General features: G+C 38.9%; 1 protein-coding gene across 2 annotated transcripts; it reads left to right on the forward strand.

Moving 5' to 3' along the window:
- Positions 1-21606, forward strand: LOC118779390 (SAP domain-containing ribonucleoprotein-like). Of its 2 annotated transcripts, XM_036531471.1 has the most exons (12): positions 1-45; positions 847-946; positions 1902-1948; positions 2820-2890; positions 4744-4795; positions 5191-5264; positions 5417-5454; positions 7007-7032; positions 7158-7226; positions 10224-10244; positions 20781-20867; positions 21398-21606. In XM_036531471.1, exons 1-12 carry the CDS (start codon positions 13-15, stop codon positions 21437-21439), a joined length of 660 nt encoding a protein of 219 aa, XP_036387364.1. In that variant the 5' UTR covers positions 1-12; the 3' UTR covers positions 21440-21606. The 2 variants fall into 2 exon arrangements, with proteins under 2 accessions (XP_036387364.1, XP_036387365.1); XM_036531472.1 differs by lacking the exon at positions 10224-10244 and having other exon boundaries at positions 21398-21605.
- Positions 21607-24933: the final 3327 nt, after the last annotated feature.

Consider the following 24933-nt stretch of genomic DNA (forward strand, 5'->3'; position numbering starts at 1 on the left):
GATTATAACAAGATGGCTGAGGTTGTTGAGCTTCAAAAACTGAAGGTGGGAAAACGATGTTTTACCCGAGCTACACTTATTTAACGAATTTTAATGGGACGCATACATAATGGAATTCAAAAGAGGCTGCGTTTTCATTTTAATTTGGCAGAGATATCTAAAGGAGAATGTTAGCTAGCTGCCTGGAAAGCTAGTACTGAATGAAAAACAATGAACCAAAACAGTGAATGCTCTGGGTTGGTAACTACACTAGAACACTAGAAAGTTAATGATGTTTTAGCTAAGGTAGTTACTTTGCTAGCATAGGTACACTAGCTATTTATGTAGTGTAGCTGGCATAATGCGTAGTTAACTAGACAATTGGGACTTATTAAACTACCTGTGTCATGTGTTTTGAAATTATATATCCAGTTATGACACGTGGTAGTTATTTAACTTACTCGTCATTAATAATTTAGCTATATAACGTTACTCACCAAAATACCCTACCACCACAGTAACGTTAAATGTTAGATATAGTTAGTGCGCAGCTGGTAGTCTGAGAGACTAGCTGACTGCTGCAGCTAAGGTTCTCTGTGCTGTCTGACTCAACATATTCTCTCCGGTAGGTGGATACTGGTGCTCTCTTCATTACGTATGGTTATGATGTCCCAAAGCAGCTGTATTGTACACCCCCCTTGTATAGAAAATTCCTGCATGCTAAAATAAAGTAACGTATGTTGCACTACGCAATACCGCGTCTGGTGTTTGTATTTGCATTATGAAAGCTGAGTCGATGTGGAATGAAAATGACGAATGCACAAGCATGCACAGTGGAGCTGTAAGGCATCTTTTTGTTATTATCAGTTGGCGGAGCTGAAGCAGGAGTGTGCGGCCAGAGGTCTGGATATGAAGGGCAACAAAGGCGAACTGATCGCCAGACTGCAGGCATATCTCGAGGAGCATGGTAAGCTCCTTCCTTCCTAGCTTTTGCCTTGTGCAACATGCACAGTGTCGAGATGTGTTGTCCCTTTAGTGTACTCACACTGGCCTGTGTGTGTGTGACAGTTCAAATCGATTTATCTTAATCTTCCATGAATTAACAAGCATTCAGGAGTCCATGATCCATATAATCGGTAAATGATCTCCTGGCCAAGTAAACAAATATTCACTGACATTCCTATTTTTCTCAAACGACTGAGTCACTTGTATTTATATCATCATTAACACCACGTTATCTATGATGTACAAAGCAAATATGTATAAAGCTGTTATTGTAGTGAGCCCAATGATACTGGCTTTGTTCTGTCAGGGTTGGGTGTGTCTTTGAGTTTGTAGGTTATCATCAGTGAGAGGTATGACACTGTTACAATTGGTGCTGGCTCTCCTCTTTTACACTGTATGGCTTGTAATGTGACAGATTGCCATTGGCATCGTTGGTGAGTGTGTCAGGGATTGCATGTACACTGTCTGGGCACTTCCTACGCAGGTGCAGAATTTGTGGTAGTGACCCAAACAGGGAGGGGTATGTTGGAGATTTAAAAATCAGGATGAAAAGGGTAGCAAAGTGATGAGTAAGCCACACCAACCTGATTCCCCTCATGATATATGCCTCAGGATGCATTGACTTTGAAATAGTAGTGATGAGCTGAGTTTGAAGGTGAAGTTGGACTAATCAAGTAGTAGTTTAAAATGGGTGATGTCCAGAGAGATTCATTTTTGGTGGCAGCAATAACATGAATCCCATTTGAGGCTGTGTTAGTGCTATTTGAAAGAATGTACTCTGCTTTAAACATTTTAGGACGCAAGATAGACCTGTGTTCTAGAATCACTACTTTAATTGTTCTATGTTCTAGCAAGCACTGCTTTGAAAATGATATAGGTGTGTTGTATTTGTGTTTAAATGTGTTTTTCAACTACAGGTGATGAGGAAATGAATGAAGAAGAGGTGTTGGGAGAAGACACAGAGGTAATTCCATTCCAAGAGTTTTTTGTTTATTGAGCAGATTTTGTCTGTGAAGAATTTTGCATCACTACCAAAGGGGAACTTGCACAGTTGTCCACAAAAGTCCTCATTTATTTTGATGTTAAATTTGTTAACGTGTCTCAAAAGGAAAAATTGAATACATAGATTTTTTTTTTTCACCGATTGATAGTTGCTGTTTTCTTCTTCAGTGAAATTCAGTGAAAATTGAATGAGCTAATGAATCAAAGACCCCTGCCAATACAGTAGACATGGCAAAGCTTTATACTACTTTGATTTATGCATAACTATGCTGCATTGAATTCCCATGACTGCCACACACTTCGGGGCTATACAATCTCTCCACCACTCAGGGGATGATGTATTTAGCTATGCAACGTTGGTAAGTAAACATACATTCTATTTGTAACTGAGTTGTTCAAAATGAACACACCACATTTCTAAACTGAAGCCCACATCAGAACATTGTCACTACTAAGCATTCATTTGTGTTACAACAGATTTCAGTTGGTTGAATGAATGTATTCAAAATGTTCAATTTCAGAATAATCCTGACAACCTGTTCTTTGCTGTTTTTAAAGACACAGTATAAGGATTTTTTGGTCATGAAAAATATATACATGAAACACAAATATCATTTGTAGGCCCCACTATGTCCAGGAATTTTTAAAGTATGTTTTTAATAATTTGTGTAGGTAGATTCCTCTGAATGTAGCTATATGCATGTGAAACTTAGCATGTAAAGTGCAAACATTTTTGGTCTTTGTTTTCATATGCATGCACTGAAAATGAAATGGCCACAACTAAGCAGCTATCCTCTCACTTTTGTAAAACAACTGACTCTCTATTTACATAGGAAGACCTCCCTAAGCAGGAACAGCTTCTGAAGCAGAAACCAGTAAAGCAACCTGCAGCTGCACCTCAAAAGTCAGTCTTTCTTTGTGTTAATTTCTGTACTGGGAATTTTAAAATCAGAATTAAACTGGACGTATCCTCATTAAAATATATGGATCTGTTACTTCAAGTGTGGATACAACACCAAGTGCTACTTAGCCTGTAGGGGTTGTGATTAGACTAGCTCAAGCTCTTCCCACAGCTTTTCAGCTTTATTCACATAGCTATACAGGTTACACAATACCAAACGTTGTTCTTTAAGATTTATACACCTTAAAAAATTCAAACTGGTGCAGTACATCTGTAGTTGAACATTTACCAAACGAGACAAGACTCGTTGCAAAAATGAACAACACGTTTAAAGTGGAACACTTCCATAGCTTTCACCACACACAGGTAAATATTTTTGTTGAAATGTAACATATGCTGACGACAGCTGGAGGTAATCAAGGTACTAAGATAACTACATCATATAACCAACACTTGCCTAACTAACGTTAGCTGTCGGTCCTTGCAAATTGTCAGTTAATTTAGTCTACGGAACAAACCACGATAGATAACGTTGACTGACTGGTTAGATAACGTTAGCTACAATTGCAGTCTAGCTAGCCAGCTGTTTTTGTGAACAGTTATTAGTAATCAGCTAGCATACGCGTTAGTAATCTAGCTGTTTACTATCTACTCGGCCAACCAACATTAACGTTAGTTATGTTAGCTTTCGCAACATTAGCGGAGTGTACGAATTGAAATAACGTTAGTTTCAATAAAATGTTAGTGTTGATGTATGAAGTTGTCTAATAAATTAACAGTGAGCTAAGTGTTATGGTGATAACTATCGTCAAGTATGTTGAACTGTTGGAATGTATTATTAACTCAATGACATGGCTAACTATATACTTTTACTTAGCCAGCCGCATCTAATGTAAGTAACTAAATCGTTAAACTCTCGTGGCTCTCCAAACAGGTAGACTCACATACTCAACGATCACACTGCCGTACTTTCTCCATTAATTTCCCCAGTTCTTATGGTCCCAGTTGACAGCTAACGTTAACGTTAAATTGTTACATTTTTTTTGCTAAAGCGCCACGGTTGCCTTCACGATATCTAGCGAGTAATAAAAAAAATTAATATTCAAATGAATGTTTGTCATGACGCAAGCTGCAGCACATTATCTGCTTGTCTAATAGGATCTGGTTATGCCGGATCGGTTGTTGTGAAAGGAAAAAGATTTGCTTTTAAATGCAGTCAGAAAAGCGTCAGCATCGCAATATCGTCGTGTACCACATAGTTTTTTCAGTTTATTTGCGTAGCCTGTGTGTTCTGTTTTCCAGTTTGTTTGTTTTTTCTTCAAAAAAGAATTGCCTCCTGTATTCGGTTCTCGTCCACACCAGTCAGGTTAGGGACCACAGTACAGGTTTCTTGAAACGAATAATATGAGACCAGTCTGCATTACAGGTTCACCATCGGGACTTTTACCCTATTTATAATGAGGGCTGATAAGTGCGTTGTACCAATTTGAATATCTTTGTTATGTCAGATATTATCAACAAAATCCAGTAGCTTAAGATACGCACTCAATTTTTCATTTTTCAGTTTTTCTTGTCAGAATTACAGAAGTAAACTTTTCTTAAGAACATGGAATTAAAAAGCGTGAGACAGTCTGAACAAAATGTGGCGTTGCGGAGGTTTTTTTTTGGACTAGGTTCAGTACATGAGAACAAATAGAGAACAAATTGGTTAGAAATGTTTCTGAAACAGCATAGGTTCCCTGAGGATGCAATGAGCTCTGTGACCAGTAGATGGTAGGCTAGGTTCACATCCGAAAACTGGTTCTTCGCTGAGATATCCTGAATAATCCTCTTCCTTCATTTATTTTTTTGCCCAGACAAGCTGTGAAAAATGTGGTAAAAATCACTACTCCACTGTCCACTGAAGAGGTAATTGCTATCTTTATGCCTGTTTGATTTTTGAATGCTGTGTTATGTTAGTCTGTTCCTAGCAAGTACCTTTGATCCAGGAAACACTGCATCTAATGGTAAAACTGTAAATATTCCTGCTAAGAGGAATATAATTATATGCATGTACCACATTGAAAGTACAATGAGCAGCACACAATTATGGATATGACCCATATCTTAAAATAATATAATACCAGGACACTCCATATATCAGGAAAATATTATTTTCAGGAATTTCCACCTAAATGGCTGTCCCGGACATAGCCCTTGAAGGTGCAGCCCACCTTTGATTGTTGATGTATACGCTCACACACAATACAACTTTTCACGCTGTTTTCAGGGACTGATCCTGTTTTAAACTCATTCCTTCTCAGAAGCTGAAGAAGAGAGCTGAGCGTTTTAATATCCCAGCCAGCGATGACAGCAAGAAGGCTGCCCGTGCTGCTAGGTGAGAAATACAGGTGGTTCCCTAAAACAGTTGTATCACCGGGTTTGTTGTATATATTGGCTTGTAGGTGACTGCGAAATATCCCTTGAGATTTGAAAGAAATTATCTGTTTTGCACTGAGTGTATTTCAATCAATATCTGTCTCTTTCTAGGTTTGGTTTGCCTGTTGCAGCAGCCCATTCTACAAAAGGTGAGCTCTCTCTTATTCTGGAGCGCTTTACAGTTCATACATAACAACTGGGTCTGTTTTCTTGCCATTTCCCAGTAATAACATTGTCAAGCGGTAATGTCAATGCAGTACAAAAAGTACATAGGTTGGAATGTTTTCAGAAGATAGCATGTCAAAACAAATGACATTATTAAATGCATGACAACAAACCTTGATTTCCAATTCACTTAAGTAACAGTTGATGCTTGTATAAAGCAGACAAACCTCAAAAAGTATTTTAAATAGTTAATATATCCAAATGATGTTGTAAATGGCCCTTCAGAAAATAGTGACAATAGTGAATTTTCCCTGGATTTGGGGAAAGTGTTGGTGGTGAGATGCATAATTACTGGGTACAGAGACACGAAGGCCAAGAAGGCCTTGAATGATGTGCATGGGGAGACCTCCACTTGTCCCTGGGTTTATAGTGAACAGTTACATGTAAGGTTTTAATGTGTTCACAGTGATGGGTTTTTTGATACAGGTTTGCATAAAGACAGTGTTAAATATCACGATAAATATGGTTTATGGCATCTGCTGTTAAATTTACTGCTCTTTCCAACTGAAAAAAAGTTGTGGTTTTATTGCTTTTAGTCTACTCAGGTGCAAACAGAAAATCGTGGGAGGTAAATTTATCAGTGTACAGATATCATACCTGACTGCAAGATAACTGTGAATTTATACATTTTGTGTTTAGATTTAAGGTTTATGATTACAGCCTAAGAGTGCAAGAGTGTGCTTTTAGAGAATGTTTCCACAGAATGTTGTGTGTTTCTTTTTTGATTGTGTGGAAGTGTGTTCCCATAACCTTAAGAGGCTTGGATGAATAGGGGAAGTGCATTTAAAAGCTGCAAGCAGGGGAATACTGCCTGTCATTCTAAGTTGGACTCAAAGTCAGGTCAGATGCATTCACTGCTCCAAAAAACATCATGTACTATAATTTATAAATTTAAAATAATAACTGAATTGCTGAGTTTAGGCAGCATTTTGGCCATTTCCCAGCAGGTGGTATGAAAAACTCAGCAGGCTACCAGGCACAGAGAGAGACAGGGAAGACCCTGACTGGCATGTGCATTAAGGGAGACCTCCACTTGTAATATGCTCTGGGTTTATATTGAACAGCTGTATGTAGGATTTGTATGTTCAGTGACAGGTTTTTAGACACTAGAAGTTTTGTATAAAGACAGTTTTAAAAAATGGTGATGTGATGTTTCAAGCCATCTGCAGTTGTGCTTACTGCTCCTTCCAAATGAAAAGGAAAAAAAAACAATTATGCAATTTTAACTCCAATAATAGAGGCTTCATTTTCAAATGAGTTTAATGGACTTCTTTTCAAAAACTCATCAATTCACAATCAATTACAGTAAAAAGTTGCAGTTGTTGAGCTGAAAAGTGGACATTGTTTGAAATGTCACCTTTAGATTATCAGTTAAAATTTAACTCTTTAAGGGTCACACTTTTACTGAAAATAACTTTAACTTTAAGTAACTGTACCATTGTTGTGCCATTTTTAATCCTGTTTTTATTCTTCCAGGTGCTGCTTTGACCAATAAGCCAGCGGTGAGTATTTAGGATGTTTATTTGTAGCTGTAGGTGTGGATACAGTATATGAGAAGATTTGAGGAGCTAAATCTGTGGGGTGTATGGAGGTATTGAACAGCCATTTTCCTCTTCTGTGATGTCAGGTTGATGTCGACATCCTAAAAAAAAGAGCCCAGAGGTTTGGAATGAACGTTTCCTCCATCTCCAAGAAGGTAAGCTGTCAGATACAGGAACTTTTGATAATTAATCTATATCTTTTAATTAAAATTTTCTGGGTTACCCTAGCCTTAATCTCTATACCCTAACCCTTCATCTAATGTCAGGCACAGCCACATTATTTAAAAAAGACAGGCTTTATACATTTCAACTTGCATACTAATTTCTCAATACTTTCATGTACTCACACAGTACTCTATACAGTGTGTATTTAACTACTGTGTAAATGCTTGGGTACATTGCCTAGTAAATATAAAGTTTGACTACAGTGCCCTGTTACGTTTTTGTATAATAGCTTCCTTATGTTCCAGACATCATTAGTGCTGCATTTGATATTGAAAAATTATATAAAGCATGACATTAATGGTGGGGGGAGGGTGGTTGATAGTTAAAGGGAAAGCAGTTTGACTCTTTAACTGAAACAGTGTTTTATGTGCACGCAACAAATGATCAATGACACATCAATAGTAACACATGAACTTGATTTGAAAATAAGAATTATATGAAGAGACAACCGTAAATCCCAGAAATACATTGTGTCTTGTGATGGGTTTGCCTTTAAGTCTTAAGCTTAACTCTTACCTGGGCTGTATTTACTCATATAAAACCCATTTGTATTTATTAAAGTTGTAATGAATTATTACTTTTACAAAACTAAATGTTTGTGTTTAAATGCAAATGATTAATTCAGAGATGTAATAATTCACTATTTCAGCTATACACATACATATACACACATTAGTTTGTGAAAAATATTACCATTCATCTCTTCAAATGCATGTATTGATCTTCGCTTGCCCTTGGTAGCTAAATGCTTCTCAGTGACTGTAGTGACTATCCTTGATCTTTGAAAGCGCAGTCTGCCCATATGAGTGTTTAGAAATTCATCCTAGACTGTTTTGATTCGTAATGCTTTCCCTAAATGCCCACATTAGAGATGTAATGTACAACTACAGTATTGTTTACTACAGAACTCTGGGACCTCACCTCATCTCCCTTTTTTGAACCATTATTTTAATTTTTTTTTAAAACAGCGGAAACTATTGGCCACAGGGGGCAGCTATAATAGCCCCTGGTTGGGGGTAAATGCTGTTGCGAGTGAGGAGCAAATTCAATTATCGCGGCAGGGCTTTTCAGCCTCGGCTTTGTGTGCAGTCGGAAGTGGCCGGCACCAGGCTCCTGGGGAGGCGGGCAACAATGCTTGTTGTGTAATGACAGCAGCAGAAGTGCATTTCCTTCCCTCCCATCTCCTGTCCCTGGCATGTTTCTCAGGGGATGAAGACAGGGTGGTCACATCCTCCTTCTGTTTTAAAGGCCCTCAGGCACCCTAATCCACAGGCTTTCCCCAACATGCCCAGCTTTGCCTCATAGCATGAGCTTACCAGATGAACTTGTCTGTTCATCATGCAAAAGCAGGACGATGCTGATAGCTGTTTCAGTTTCAGACGGGGTGACAGGATGGACAGCACTTTTGGGTTTTCAGCTTCTATCTAGAGGAGAAAGTCAGAAAGAAGTAGGCATGTACAGTCAGGTACCTGACCTGATACCACACCTACATTTCCTTGACATTTTGGCCTATAATTGTGTCTCTGTGTCGGCCTGATCAGTGTTTAAAAAAAAACAGGGGAATGTAAGAATAATTATTTTGGGTAAGGCTTTATGATTTCAGCTGTTCTGCTAGGAGGTGACATTTTTTGTACCATATATGCTTAATGGCAGGTGTTTACAGGCCTTAGCGCTCAGTGCTGTGTTTTTAGGCATGTGGTCACCTTAATATTCAGTTACTACTTTGTGATGTAATTCTAGAAGAATTCAGTTGAAAGAATAATTTAGTGATTTACTCGCATTGACGTTGGGGTGATGTAATCAGTGAATCTGAGATGTCCCTTTTCTCACCACTTTCAAATCTTGCTTTTTTCTAAGAAGCTATAACTGAAATCTAATAGACTTTTGCTGTGTGTGTGTGTGTGTGTGTGTGTGTGTTTTTGTGGGGGGGTGCACCAGATTTCGTTCAATACCCCAGCCCCCCTCAAACCCACCACAACTGTGGATTGTCCTTGAACGGGTCTCCCTGGTCAAGGATAATCAGTAGTGACAGGGCAGAGAATAGCTCTGGCAGCCATGGTAATTGTTACAGAGGAGGGACTGTCAATCTGGCCACCCTCTTGAGAAGCAGATTCAAAAAGAATGAGCCCAAGAGATGAGCTCGTACACCTCAGGGCTTTTGTGCTGGTTCAGCTAGGCAAGGCCAGAGCACGGGAAAGGGTGGCAATAGACCTCATTGTTTTGTGTGTGTGTGTGTATGTGTGTGCATTTCTATAAAGGAGTAGAAAAAATGGAAAAGAAAGTCGCATTGGAATTTTTTTTTATTGCTGTACAATGACTGTACTAGTCTAGGAACAAAAAATGCAGTGGCTCAATTTTACTAGTGCCCCCTTGATGCGAATGATGCAATGCTTTTATTTGGACATTTGGGAATGAATATAACCCCTTTTATTGTGGGGTTGCTGTTCTGTTACTGGAGCATTGCATTCCTTTCTTCCAAATAAGTGCTGTCTCACTCCAATTGAGCTGGTTAAATGTGAGGGCTGCTGAATAGAGGGACGTCAATGGGAGAAAATAAACAATTGCTCCAGGAGTAGAGCGGGGGGAGAGAGAGAGTGAGAAAAGACCCTAATGTGTTAAGATTCCCATGGCCAGGATGCACAGGGTTAGGCCTGTCTGGTTTAAAGAGGAGCTCGTGAGGCACCTGACACGTTGACAGTTTCTTCCGTCATTTAACTCCCATTTTTATTTCAAGAGGAAGGAGGGGGGTGGGTGGGACAGAGACAGACACACACACACACACACACACACAATTTGCTCTTCACTTGTCCAGCGTTAGCCCAAGAAAAGCAGTCCATTGTTTGCTGGTGAAAGGCTACTATTTCAGCTGTGTAACTAAATCAAGAGCTCCCTCTTCACAATGTGGACTTTGCTGCCTCCCTTCCTAGGTTGTGTCCATTCGAGTGGCAGTGAGTATTAACTCTGTTCCTCATTGTTAGCTAAGCACTGCTGCCCCCTGACCACTCCACTGCTGCATGTCTGCACCCCCATAGCAGCACTCTCCAACCTGGAGAACTTTTTGTACTCAATGTTATTTATTTATTTACTTAAAACATTTTAAGGTTAGAGTTGCATGATCTGTGTGTGTGTGTGTGTGTGTTTAATTCAAATGTATTATTTAGTTTTTAAATCACATTTTCTGTCTGTTGTCATTGGTCTGAAAGCATATTGTTGTGGTATTGTGAATTTGATGGTATGTGTATGTATTTTCGTAGCTGAGCATATGTCCTTTATGCCCAGCTGCCAGACACAACTCGCATTTCACAGGCCCACAGGCTAGTCATCCATGCACATAGTAAAACTTCAAGAAATGTACTGTTTGTAAGTGTAAGAAAGAATTCTTTCTAAGCACCATAGTCTTTCAGTGTTTACTAGTATTTGGGCTATAGACCAGTAGCCTCTCATTCCTCATGTGTTTTGCGTAACTACTGACTTCATGCCAGCAACTGAATGTAAGATGGTGTTTGTGTTTTGGGTTTAAAGAGGTTAAGAGAGTGAGAGTTCAGGGGTTTGTTAACTCAGTGGCCCTGGAGGGCTGTCCTCTGGTCAGTCATCTGGTTTTATTTCTGCCTGCTGTGAGCAAAATCCCTTTTGTTCAGGACACTGAATGCAACTTGCACTTCTTTGGTATTCTTTTGCTCTCTCTCTCTCTGTCTCACTCCCTCTGTGTATGATGTCATTGTGTAAAGGTTGAGCCAGCTAACCTACTTTACTGCAGTAACATGGGGAAGGCTCTTCACTGCTGTCAACCGCAATTCATAGCCGCAGTTCAGAGCTGCAGACGGGAGAGAGGGATGTCGGTTAGTGGTTTTAGGGAGTTTTAAAACCACCTCTTAGGATCCTCTACATTAAGGAGAAATGGACTTTGCTTAAATTGGCCTCACATTTCTTGTTCTGTTTAAAGCTGGGTTTGGCTTGACCTGTAACAAGTTTAAGAGCCCATAATGCTTTTTAAAGGTCAGGTAAACTTGTGTTCAGAGTACAGTAACTTATTTTCTGCAGATGTTTGTGTATTGGATAGCCTTGGTATATTTGCTGAGCAGTGGCTATCCCTGACAGCCTTTCAAAGACAGGAGAAAAAAAATATTAGTCCTGAATTGCAACCAGCTGTTGTTGGAATAGATAGATCTTGTCTGTCTATGGTTCCCTCTCTTTTGGATTTTTGGATTTTTGACTCAAAGCACGTTGTCACACATCCAGTAAGACCTGTGTCATCACGAAGGTTTTGCCATTTTATGGATCTGTTGGGCTTTTTTTCCTTTCCTTTTATAAAAAGTTGCTTTAAAAGCAATCACCTACCAGTAAAATGGATCATTACTCTGGTTCTCATGTGGGGAGGGAAATTGAAGATTTGATTAACTCTGCTTATATGGGCTTTCTGTGGTGCATTAAAAATAAATTGATGTTGGAGGTTCTGATGGGGATATTTTATCTTATATTAATAACCACTCCCATCTTCAGGCTTGTGTTAAGGTATGGGGGTCATCTCAGCTTGTTCAAAATGAATGAACCCTATAAGGTAATTTTGCTCCTCCCTGCCAGTGCTCTGTTCTAATCAGAGAGGCTTTATCAAGAACTTGCCCCATTGCAAATGGAGTCAGGCATAGGACCGCTTGCTTGCAATAAAACAAGATTCCCCTTGGGACCAGAGCTGAAACAGTGATGTTTAGGTACTGACATGGAAATGCAGTTAATGGGAAGGGCCAGGGATGTTGCGTGTCAGTAACCTTCTGTCAGTGCTGTCCTGCTCTTACCAACCCGACACTTCAAATCCTCAATTAGTTTCTGGTGTTAGCATTGTATTTGGAAGGGGACCTTTACTGGAACCTTCCACCAGTGCTGTCCCGCTCTCACTAACCTATAACTACAAAATGTGTGAGACAGAATAGTTAGAGAAAAGACATAAACTAAATTGCCACAAACTCCCATTAAAGATTAGTGAATAAAGAATGTAATGTTTTTGTATATTTTGTTTTTCCTTTAATAAGATGATCATGAGCACGACATCTATAACAGTATTATATTTGAGTTTTTTCATTACATTTTTAATATTGCTTTTCATTTATTCTTTGTTCCCTTCCTCAGGGCCTTGCACCTTTTTTGTTGCACAAATGTTTTGCCAAATGTTAAATGAGCAGTGAATGGTGACACACTTTAAGTATGAATATTGATAGAGACATGAAAATGTAGAGCCTAAGGAAACACTGAAGGCAGCACCACAGTTTTGGGAGGTAGTGGAGATATTTTATTAATACGAGGCAGCAGCTAACATACATTTTTAAAAACATTAAAAAAATTTTACATTTTTAACGCCAGTACTATTTTTATCTCTCTCTTCTAACGTTAATTTTAATTTATGAGGAGGCTAGTGAAGTTGACCTTTGCTTTGGTCTAAGATTTTGCTGCTTTTTAGGTTCACAATTGCTAAGGCAGACTGTAATGGCAGTGGATGTGAAACTGCTCTAGATTGTTCTCTGCAGACAAAAGGATTATCCAAAGAAACTCACATAAATTGGAGAACGTGAAAGAGTTGAATAATGTGACAGATGGCCATATGAATATAAGCTATAATCAGTATCTATTGTGAAATGAAGTCAGCCTGCGGATGATTATAGATGAATTATTGCATAGTTTTAAGCAGCATAAAGGTGAATTGTTTTGAACTGTTCTGTGGAAAATATTTTAACATTTAACAGAGCCACTTAAATAATTACTGCTTTAAAATGTAGTCTTGGCAGAATTTTTTTTTTTAGTAATGGCTCTCCAGTGACCAGAAGCTCCTCAGTCTTTGCTTGCAGTACAGTAGAATGTTCTCCAAAATGATGTAATGACAGTTCTGAGAAGTTGCTTAGCTATGCACGATTGAGGTTTGCAACCGGTGATCCTGCATAAACCCCGGCCTCCTTTTCCGACCTTTCGAAATCCAAATCTCATTTCCTTGTGGGCTTCATTACGGCATGTCCCTCATTACCACACCTTGCAAGGCTCCTGTCCCAGAGAGGCGGCGGCCTAATGAGGGAGCCCCCGGGGATAGGCAGGGACTGAGGCCACTGACCTGCCCATGGACCTGACAGCTTCTGGGGATGGCAGCTTGTACTGATGTGATTGTTTAAATGACTAATTAAGAAATCATTATTGGTAGAGGCTCCTGGCAGCTGGTGGTGAGCAATAAGAAGGCGGTGTTCTGGGGAGGTAAAAAAAAAAGGGGGAAATTGTGGGAAAGGGACTTTTGTATGTGTGTGCATGTGTGAGTGTGTATTTTTTTTGCATACACATTTAATACCAGCTAATCTTAACTTAGACCAACCGGCAGGTTAGATTGAGGGGTTTGCATCTGCTCTGAGAAAATGGTCCCGTTGCGGAGGCTGCTCAGCTGCTAGCGTTTGGATGATTGTCCAGCTGTGGGTGGGATGCTAAAGATGGTTGAAACATTGCCAATGAACACACTGATCCTGCCCTAAGGGTGCACCTGCACAACTGGACCGTATGGGGAGGAAACTTTGGGTCAAAAGGCCCAAAGTGTTGGTGCCGCCCAGATGTGATGCGGTACTCGTTGTCCTCCCTGCAGGAAGATTTCTGGCTCTCACTCCTGGCTGCCTCTCTGCCGTTATGCTTATTGCACTCATGCTTTTAAGGTGATTGGAAAGTTATTAATGTGGAAAATGTATATGCCACTGCAGGCAGTGGTGAACTAACACGCTTATTGCCATTGAGATACCAAGCTTAAGCCTTTTTCTCACAAAGATAAAATAAGTGATGCATGTATTTTCATGTTAATTCCACTTCAGTCACCTATAAAGATTGCATTTTCTTAGTTGTATGTTTATCTGCACTTTTCTCCTTTGTGGCATCCATGTTAAGTTTGTTTTAATGTATTTGTCTTTCTTAAAGACAATCGAGCCTAATGCAACGGTTCACTGTCTGAAAACGAAGTGAAGCCAAACAAATAAGTTGTATGTGAATATTTTTGAGGGAAATTGACAGCAGGGCCAGATGAGCTGGATGAGGTGTGCTCTCTGGCTTGGCATGCTCCCTCAAAGGTGCTGAGTAGATGGCTTTGTCCCTCTGCATGGTCATATATGATGACTGATACAGAATGTTAGGACGATTCAGCTTTTTTGTTTCAAACGTGCTGGATAAGATGGGGGGGGGGGGGGGGGGGTCATTGGAGACGGTGTTTTGAGGGCCTTCATTTGAGGATTTTTGGAAGGGGGGTGGTTTAATTCAGTTTTTAAATGGCTGTGACACATTTTGAATGAGGAGGAGTGTTGCTGGGGGCCAGAGGTGGAGTTGATGAATGTGTAGATACTGGCATTTTGATAGGGGTAATTTTGCTCTGACGGGGCCCAGGCAATCCCATGAATCAAAATGTGTCAGCCAGGCACTAAAGATGGAGGGCCAGGCTTTGTGGGCCTGAACCCTACGTGAGGGGCGGGGCCTGCCGGGGGTCAAGTGTGACACATCATTATAACAATGTTGATTTAGTGGGGCTGTGAGGCCTTTGGGGGCATGGGGGTGGGGGGTACATGAGGTAGTGGACGGAGCAGGGACACACTGCTCCTCATCAGCCAACAGCTTGCAGTCCACTCCCATTAAACTTACACACCTTTTCCTTTCAATATTTTAAAGGTATAGAAGGGCTTCCTTTGTTAAAGAAATTTTCCTAAAACAGTTTGCAAATGGTAGTCTATAGTGCATAAAATCAGTTGTTGCCCTTTTAAAGAATGTTTTTCTTTTTTTTCCTGCTGTCAGTATTTCTGTGACCTTTAACCTTTGATCTTTGAGGTTGCATTTGTTCTCTGTAATGCCAAGATTAGTTTTGACAATCTGTGGTGGTGTTTTCAGGTCAATTGAAAACTGTTTTTTGCAATTGAAATTGTGGAGTAGTTTTGCTGTGGTTTGAGGGGTGGGTGGGATGTGATTTTAATGTGTGACTGCACAGTATAGCAGTATGCTTCCCACATCTGTTTTGCGGTCTTTCTGTGTTTTTATCTCAGGAAGTTGGTGGCTGATGGGTCATTGTCTGGAAAAGAAGACATTTAGTCAGAAGTTTACTGTTTTGTTTCGGTAAACCCCAAATGCCTTGATCTCAGGTATTTTTAAAAGGCACCAAGGGACAACCTCTGTGTGTGGTCCATTTAAAATGCATACCTAAGTGGGTTTTAACATTAATTTTAAGTGTTCTGTTAAAAGATAAGCATTTGAAAATCACAAGGATGTTTGCCTACTTGGTGCATCCAGGCAAACCTGTGCCTCAGGTTTTTTCCCTCCCAGATGATGACACAAGGTGTCTTTCAAGCAGTGAATTCTGGCATCATAATTAGTAACACTCTCATGCGTATGTGATGGAGAATGCTGCTTCATGAAACAATTTGGCCTCAATAAGCCAATGTATTTTAATTCTAGTTACTATGCATTGCCTGTGCATAATATGCATTTGAATATTTGCATATATATATAAATGGCATCGCACTCATCTCTATCATTCACTGGAGCTTTGTGGTGAATTGTCAATGCATCAGTCCTATTTCTTTATGTAAAACAGGCCTGAGCTTAAATGAGTTGGTTAAAAAAGGAATTCCTGTTGAATCATCAATAGAAAAAAAATTCAACAGCAAAAATGACATAATAGCAATTACGTAATATATTCAAAATAAGCTTTTGTTTTGGGCACTGGTGTAAATTCAGCCAGTATGTTGCACTGAGAACAATATGATTGGCTGTGTATTGCTAACGCTAAATTAAGAAACGCATATTTTTGCTTTTTTGGTCCAAGGCTTGTATGGTCGGTGTTTACTGGTTGAAGTTATGGAGGATTTGCACTGCTGTCACTCTCATCAGTAAAATCCATCCAAAAGTGTTGCATTTAAATACTGATATCAGTTCTGTTTTTGATCTGTGTTTGTTTGTTTGTGGAACATGTGCTGTGTAGCATTACTTTGAAATAATGGTGCTCTACCTGTTTGTTCCTGTTGTATTATTTTCATCAGGTCCCAGGCCTGTTCATATCAGGAATGAAAGATTTCTGTCTTTACTCGGTCTTGGCACCAAGTGAGACTAATATAGAATTAACACCCTCCTCCCTTACTGCAGTCTCTGACTGAGATTGTTTAATTACATGGTTAGTTAGCTATAGATAAATATTAAATTAGATATTATTTTTAGAGCTTGTCACTTAAAACATTACTCTTTAAAATTTCCATCCACTATCTGGTAGACTTGTAATCAGTACAGCACACTTATGTGAGAAATAATGGTATATGAATCAGCTGCATATGATCAGTAACACAGGGACAGAATAATTCCTGTACTAACTGTTTTATGAATTGCTTGTAAGAATCAAGCAGTCTGCTTGTGAGAATCAGTAGAGCCCCCTCACAACATGTAGTGCAGCACTGAATGGAGTGAATCAGTAGATAATCAACGAAAAAAGCTGTCAGCATTTGAATATCATTTCTTGTGGCAAATACAAACAAAGGGTGTGTGTAACCTATTTTGAGGAAAAGTTGTTCAGTTTAGCTACGTTCTTGGATTCCATTTGACGTAGTGATAAAAGACACTTTCTACAGATGAAAGATTCTGCAATATTTTGTGAGTCTTAGGACCAGAGAAAGGCAGCAGATAAATTAAGCATTCCAAAGTGTACACTAAGATTTTATAAATTACTAAGGAATTGCAAAAATCATGAAAATGAATGCAGTCCCACAAGCCACCTCTATGCCAGTTATCATGGAGAGACTTGAAAGTAATTAATGTGAAATTAATGAATTTGCTTAAATTTAATTAAGGACACTACAGTGTTGTAGTTCACACAGCACCAGCAATTCATATAGTGACATTCAAATAACTAACTTCATTAACTTCATGTTATTTTTATCTTATGTAATAAAAAAAAAAGTCAGAATGGTAAATACTTTAAATAAATGTGGTTTGCACAACATATTGTTCAATAGTTATCAGTGTGGCATCCCTGTTCCAGTCTCCCTTACTGCTCTACCTCTTGCTTTGCTTTTACAGTGTGATTAAGTATGGAAATACCACATGCAGTGAAGGGCTGCCATCTTTTTGTCCTTCAGTGTCTTTGTTTGCCTGCAACCATAGTAAACACAGTATGTTAATAGAAGCTAATTATTTCAGGTGAGGTAATTGGTTAGAGCAGGAGGAAGTTGGTCACTGACACGATACACTGCACATTTGTGGAAGCAGTTAGGAAACCTTGTGTTACTTAGATGTGTCAGTGGTGACACAGTGATAAGAGTTTCAGGATTTGATGGGAAGCGTGAAATAAAACAAGGGAATAAAATGTTGAGGGAAGATATTCAGATTCATAAAAATGGAGCCCTAAGTTGTGAAGCCTGGGGCTCTTTGAACAATTGATTACAAATAGCCACTAAAGGCATCATAAAAGTAAAATATGCCTATATCTCCGGCTTTATGAATTTATGATAGAAAAACAAAAGGCTGTGAACAGAACATGTTTAACAGATAAAATGAAAGGTTACATGTTGCGCTTTTTGTCAAGTTGTCTAAATCGGTTACGTTTTTGGGTTGCTTTATGCTGGAAGCCTGTTTATTGTCCTCACCTAGTGACTAGTGTGAGATCAGTGTTAAGCTGCTTCAAACCCTGCTGCTCTCTACAGTGTTCACAATTAATTTACTGAAACCCTCAACTGCTTCAGCATTTGTGTTGGAACCTTAAATGCTATGTTGTCTTTCACAAGCTTGACAAGAGCTATGAAGCTCAGGATTCCGGACTAAAGGCTGTTTGGAAACTCAGTATAACAGAGGATAAAAGTCACATGCATGCAGTGTAATGAGCAATGTGTAGAATTGGACTGGAATTGATATAAGATCCTCAGTCAATTAGATGTTATGTGATTTTACAATTAAAACCCTTGTGAAAATTGATGCCCTTCAAATGTTAATGTGTGTGTGGGGTGTCATTAATATTTAATTCAGTGAAGTGAAATAATTGCATGCTTAAAAGTATAGTATAAAGTGTGAAACTTGGTAGTTTTTTTTTTTCCTTTTTTTCCATGCTGTTACAAGCTCAGTGGTCATCCTTTCACAGAGATCTTTTTACCCCCCTTCTTTCGCATGTCCCCTTTTACTGGGGCAGAAGCAGGCCTCCTGGAGTCATTCATTCACCGCTGGGACCATACTGAGGATGAAGCCCTTCTTTATTACTTTACAGTGCTCATTATACCAGAAGGCACCAGCTCTTATATCTTGTCAAAGGCTTCTGCCAGCACCTAAATCATTGTTTTTTTTTCTGGACAATTTGAATTTGAGAAGGGGGTTACTGATGAATTCCCCTGATGGAATTGAACACTGTTAGGTGGAGGGAGAGAAGCACGCACAGGACAAAGACAATTAAGAGCCCCTTTTTGCATTACCCCATGCATACTTTAATTTGAATCGAAGGAGAGCAATGAGCCAAATTAATTTATTTGCTCGAGCTCCAGCTTTAGTCATTTATCATTTTCACATACAGAAAACACATTTGTCTGTTCATTTGTTATGCATTATTTTGTGTGCTTTTCAAGGAGGAAAATTTGAAAATGGCATATATGCCTCAGTTTCTCAGTCTTTTCAGTGGCAAAGAACATTACCAGTCAGCCTTCACCTGACAGGAGACAGCCGCTCCCCTCCTCATTCTGTTGTGTGTTGGGGCCATCTGTCTTCTGCTCTCCAGATTTGGAAAAATAACGAAGGATTCATGACATGCCGCACAAGGTTAATCATGGGTTTATACTGCACTAAAAGAAAGTCAACTTCTGTATCTACAATGGCGTAATCTTCATGAGAAAATACTTCCTCAGCTTTTACAAATTCACTTGCATTGTTATATAAGGAAACATTTAAAAGTACTCAGGACTAGCTGACAGGGTGAACAAAGGCTATTCTTAAAATATTTTTAGTGCACATTTGTTGATATATTACATAAAATCCCTGCTCACAAAGCCATTTAAATAATTTTTCAGATTATTCCATTTGTTTACAGGCAACCATAAAATGTTAAATTGCATAATCAGGTGTAAAGTATGAGTAATAAAACCACAAAGAAGATGTCATTTGACACTAAAAAATCCTGCGAGTTCAGTTATTAGTTCAAATAACTGTCACTAATTCAAAACTGTTCTAAAATGGCTTTATGAATAGGGGCCTAAGAGATTAAGTCCAGCACAGAGAGGCCCTAGATTTGGAGGGAATATTGTTCTACGGAAAAGAAAACATGATAGAAAAACAACTGCAGCCAGCAAAATGAACTCGATGATCTCCAGGGATTGCCGGCCTGACATTCAGAATTAGATTGGCCAGCACTGTATCAACACTGGCATCAGCTCAGTGCAGAACATGGGGAATGACCCCTGCTGTTCTTTGAGAAATTGCCATGTGAACTATGGAGACCCACAGAGCTTTTCAATTATTGCGTGGCTTAAGAAATGCGGCCTTTTATGTGCCTTGCTATAAAACAGCATCTGTTGCCAAAACCAAGACATTGTGGACTCTCTCTGTTGGGAAAATAAGGCATTGGTAGTTTTGTCATTTATTCCTCGAAGTTATGCAGTGCTAGCTGCCAAAATGAGTTCCTCCTTTTGTACTTGTGCAATCTGAAGCTTTCCAGCCAAGCCATGGCAGTATTGCTTTGTGTGCTACATAGCTTTTTTTGTTTTACCCCTTAGTGCCAGATTGAGGGGTAAGAAATTTTATTCTGAAATATAGCTTATGGTAATGTAATATTATTTGAAAATGTTTAGGAGCTAGATGTTGATCATTGTTTATTTTCATGAGTTGTTTTTCACATTTTTGAACAGTTTGCAATTGATGGTTGACAGCTGTTGTAGAATGCACTCTATGTTAAATGGGGATTCATTTTCTGAAGTTGTCTTAAGTCACCTTTCTTCTATCTGTATTCCCTTTCTACTTTGTAGAATACTGCCCAATTCCAAAGAGTTGATAAAGCTCATAGTTATAAAGAAGTTATTAATAAGTAATAAATATGTTGTTCTACCTTTTATGGAGAACTATGTAAGAGTATGAAAAGCAAGTGTTTAAACACCCTAATAGATCAGCATTTTAACTCTGTTACAGCTGTGTTTGGCATCCCTCATTCCTGCCGCACTGCTGGAAGGTGGGTGTTTGAGGATGGAGTCAGGGGGGGTCCTGTTATTGGAAGTGTGACCAGTGACCTGGAATCTGTCAGTTTTTCCTTGTTGGCAGTCTCTTGCCAGAACTCAGTGTGTGTGGGAGAAAAGCTATTGTGTCCTCATATACCTTGAACTTAGCCGCTTGCGCACTATGCAGCTTTATCGATCTTGCACCACAACATCCCTCTTCTCGATTCATTTTGCTGAAGTTGACCACAATGTGCAGGCTTCTTCAGTATTATTTTGTTCGTTGGCAGGTTGCAGACTGACTGCGCTACTTTGACTTTTCTCTAGGCTGAAGATGATGAGAAGCTGAAAAAGAGGAAGGAGCGGTTCGGCATTGTCACTAGCGCTGCCACTGTGGGTCTAGATGACTCAGAGGTACTGTTTTCTGCCTTTGACAGATTATGCTGGATAATGTACAGTAATATAGGCTGATTACCTTTATGCTCATATAGAGAGACATAGCCCTCCTGCAGTGGGGCACTGAGAATTGTAGCACTGAGAGGAAAACACCGGAGTGGTGGAGAGCAATGTCAAAGAAATGTGGGAGTGCTCCTTGACTGTTGTGGAAACTTTGAGAAACGCTAGGGTAAGCACAAGGTTGGCAATGAAGTAACTCTAAAGAGTTGTCAGAAAGATGCCTTTGGAGAAATTCGAGTGCTCTCAAGTGGGGCATCCGTTAAAATTTGAGGAAGTGCAGCGAAGCATCACTTGAAGGTTGAGGAAGTGTAGCGGAGGCAGTGCTGGCGAGAGGGTTCAAGACAAGGGCAAAGGCAAGTCTGCTGTAGCCAACCTGTTTATCAGATAAACCACAGTAAATTAAGTTAATTGCATTACCATTTTGTACACTTTGACTTGATGAACCGTAATTGATTTTTCCTTTTGTTTTTGCTTTGGTTATATTCTAGGCAAAGAAGCGGAAGCGGGCTGAACGATTTGGAAACATTTAATATGGCAGTCGATGCTTTTTTCTTTTCTAATTTTTGTACTAGGTTTTTGTTTTGTATTTTTAAACTTGTTATAGCAATGACAACACAACTTGGGAAATTTAAAAGGCATTAAATACTGGGAGTAAACCCTACACTGTAAATTAAAAGGTGATTTCCAAGTTTTTTAAAAAATGTGTGAATGTTTTACTTGCATACATTTTATCAGCAACTGATATGAAAGGGCTGAATTAAATTACACACATTATAATCAAATGTTTCCATGTAAATTGACAAATAGAATTTAGTCCTTTCTTAATACGTTTAGACTCATTGCTTATGCATTTGCCCTGTCTTTAGATCATAGCTGTGATTGATTTTTTTGTTTTAATTTACATTTAACTTTTACTTGATCTCAAAAACCGTATGTCCTACAGGGTCCATACAACATGATGTCATGATATTTTGGGTTCTTTCCTAGCAGGATGTATTTCAGTAGCAGTGCAAATATAGAATTGTATCAAGTATCAGGTTTCCATCCTACCCATGTTCCTAAAATTAAGTAAACTTTTCACTGTTCACTGTGGGTAGTGGTTGAACAGTGATTTGTTTCTCCAGCCAGTCTTTTCCTGGTCGACCTGTATATTGTACAGGTCAAACTGGACATTTGTGACTTTACACAAAATTAAATATACGTGTATGTGTACATGTGTGTGTGTGTGTGTGTGTATAAAAGCATATATAATACACCAATATACTGTAATAGGCCTTGAAAATTATTAGTGTTGTAAAACAACAAAAAAAAAAATCTAGTCTACTTTTGGAGCTCCAATTTACACTTTTTAGTGGATGTTTTTTGTATATTTGAAATATTTTTCATTTTTCATAACTTAGATTCAGTCTAAACTAGAAAATATTTTATATGTTTTATTTTAAATTTAAAAATTTTAAATTTTCTACCTTAAAACTTTTTAGCCATTTTTTAGGGGAACAGGAACCAGTGCAAAAGTTAATCCTGACAAACTCTTTTAGAATCTAATATCAATGTGAAGAATGAATGTAAGCGTAGCTCAGTTATGTATAGCTGTTGAATTAAATGCAAGATTTTGGCAGCAATTTCAAATATTCAGCTAATGTATTGGTAGTGAGGGATGCTTATATGCACCCGTCTCTGATGTCCATTCATCACTCGGCAACTGGACACTGAAAGAGTAGTCCAGTTTAAGTGAACAGATTTTTTTTTTTAAAGCAAACAACTGAATCACTTGCAGGATAAAAGTATGGAGATGCACATCCCTTCACTGCCATGAGATGACCATGGCCTTACTTAGATCGTGTGTTCCATTTTCCATTGTCATCAGAAATGTCATTTCCATAGACATGAGTAATATGGCATATACATGGATCTGTTCCAAGAATTCAGAAAACAGGGACAATTAGCAAAATCTCATCCATTGAAGACATGGCATCAAATGTGCCTTAAACATGAAATGAACATTTATTTAATAAATCTTGCAAATGTGCTCATTTAGATAAATTTCACTCAGATCTTGCACTGTAGTCACCACTCTTAGCTCCAACTTAATCTCATTAGCATGTAGCACTGAAGTATTTACCTTTTTGCCTGATTAAAAAAAGTTCACTTTTCAATTGTCTGGATTCTATCTATCTTGGGATATTCCTTTTTTTTTCTTCATTTTCTCCCCAATTTGAAATGGCCAATTCCTGAATTTTTGGAATGCCCAATTTGTCATCGATTTTCGGTCCCATTGCACAACCCCCACTGCCAATCCGGGAGAGCGTAGACAAGCACGTGCCCTCCTCCGAAACACGTGATGTCAGCCGCTGCTTCTTTTCGCACTGCGATCCACAAGCTAAGCTAGCACAGAGATGAGTCGGAGGAAGACATTTCATATGCAACTTTGGCACGTGGACCACAGGCGCCTGATCGACCAGTAGGGGTCACTGTTGCTAATGGGACTGAAGCCCCTGCCGACGTACCCACCCCTATCCCCGGCGGAACGAAGCCAATGTGCTCCGCCTGTGAGCTCCCAGTCACTGTCAGCTAGTGACACGGCTGGGATCGAACCCGGCCGTAGCGTTCAGTCTACACTCGGATCGAGTGCTTTTACCGACTGAGCCACTCGGGAGCCCTTGGGATATTCATTTTAGTATCGTCATTTCATTTGTTATATCATCTGCCCAGGATGGCTACACTCGGGTCGGAATATAGCAGCTCAGATGCCATGGTTACTTATTCAACACACTCCCACTTGTGAGATATGCAAAAGGAACGAGTTCACTAAAGGAAGAGTTATTTACAAGGTTTTAAATTTAAACTCATAAAACCTCTTCACTTACTGGCTGTTGATAATGTAAGCAAACATTTGTGTATTTTTTAAAAGCATTGAGCTTTGCACTGTTTTTGATGCATTATGATTTTCTTTTTTTTTTTGAGTTATACTGTCATCACCTGTAACTACTAATGCCCTTTGTTATAATGGAGGGCAACTGCAGTTTTTTTTTTTTTTTGAGGGAGGTGGCTGTTAAAGGAAAACAGTTCTTTGGTGCAGCACTTTTGTTACTCCCTGGTGAAACATAGTGTTACTACTACAGGTTTCCAGAAGTGGATTTATTATAACTCAACAAATTACAATCTCAGTATGTGAATAAGATTTTTCATTTATTATGTTTTGTTAGAGCTGGGCAGTATATAGACTTTAGGTATATTGATATATTTTCAAATGAGATATAGGATGAGACAATCCCATTTATATCGATATAGTTTGATGATGTGTCACATAACCCGTTTCTTCCATAAAGCTGTGCCAGTGTTTGCACCTCTCCTCTCTCACACTCTACGCGCAATCCTGCCCCCACTCTCCCACTGTGTCTGTGTGTAAACCCGGCCCCACTTGCTCATAGGGCTGCTCAATTATGGAAAAAATCATAATCACGATTATTTTTGTCAATATTGAGATCACGATTATTTAACACGATTACTCATTAAATTTGGAAACATCATGCATTTATTGAGCTTTTAAAAAAAACTTGTCTTTAACCATTTCGCGAGTACGGTCACACTGGTGTGATTACCCGTTTAGCATGTATGCTTGGAAAAATTCTAGCTAATTTTAGCTTAATGTTAAAAATATAGCAAATGCTAACTGAAAACTATGAGAAGCTTAATAACGCTAATGAAAATATAACGAACCATATAACATAACACTCGTGCTACATAGCATACAAATAAATTACGTGCGAAAGGGTTAACTGGATTTTCTTGAACTTTAAATATAATTAAACTGAAAAACAAATTTAAAAAAAGTTAAAAAATGAGATTAATAAATAATAAAGACACAGACACAGAGCCAGTCCATACTGCCGAAGAAGACCTGGTTTATTTCAAACAGGGAAGGAAATCCCGTCTTTGCATTTTATTTTGATCACGGTCTGTTTTAATAATAGTGGTTGTGACATCTAACATGTGGTTTTGACTTACAACTGAACATGTAGCC

Source organism: Megalops cyprinoides, chromosome 6 (assembly GCF_013368585.1).
Source record: "Megalops cyprinoides isolate fMegCyp1 chromosome 6, fMegCyp1.pri, whole genome shotgun sequence".
Taxonomy (NCBI): Eukaryota; Metazoa; Chordata; class Actinopteri; order Elopiformes; family Megalopidae; genus Megalops; species Megalops cyprinoides.

Coding starts and splice junctions, on each gene's coding strand:
- LOC118779390 (XM_036531471.1), top strand. CDS start 13: ATGGCTGAGGTTGTTGAGCTTCAAAAACTGAAG. Junction 947..1,901: donor GGCATATCTCGAGGAGCATG/GTAAGCTCCTTC, acceptor TTTCAACTACAG/GTGATGAGGAAATGAATGAA. Junction 7,033..7,157: donor CTTTGACCAATAAGCCAGCG/GTGAGTATTTAG, acceptor CTGTGATGTCAG/GTTGATGTCGACATCCTAAA.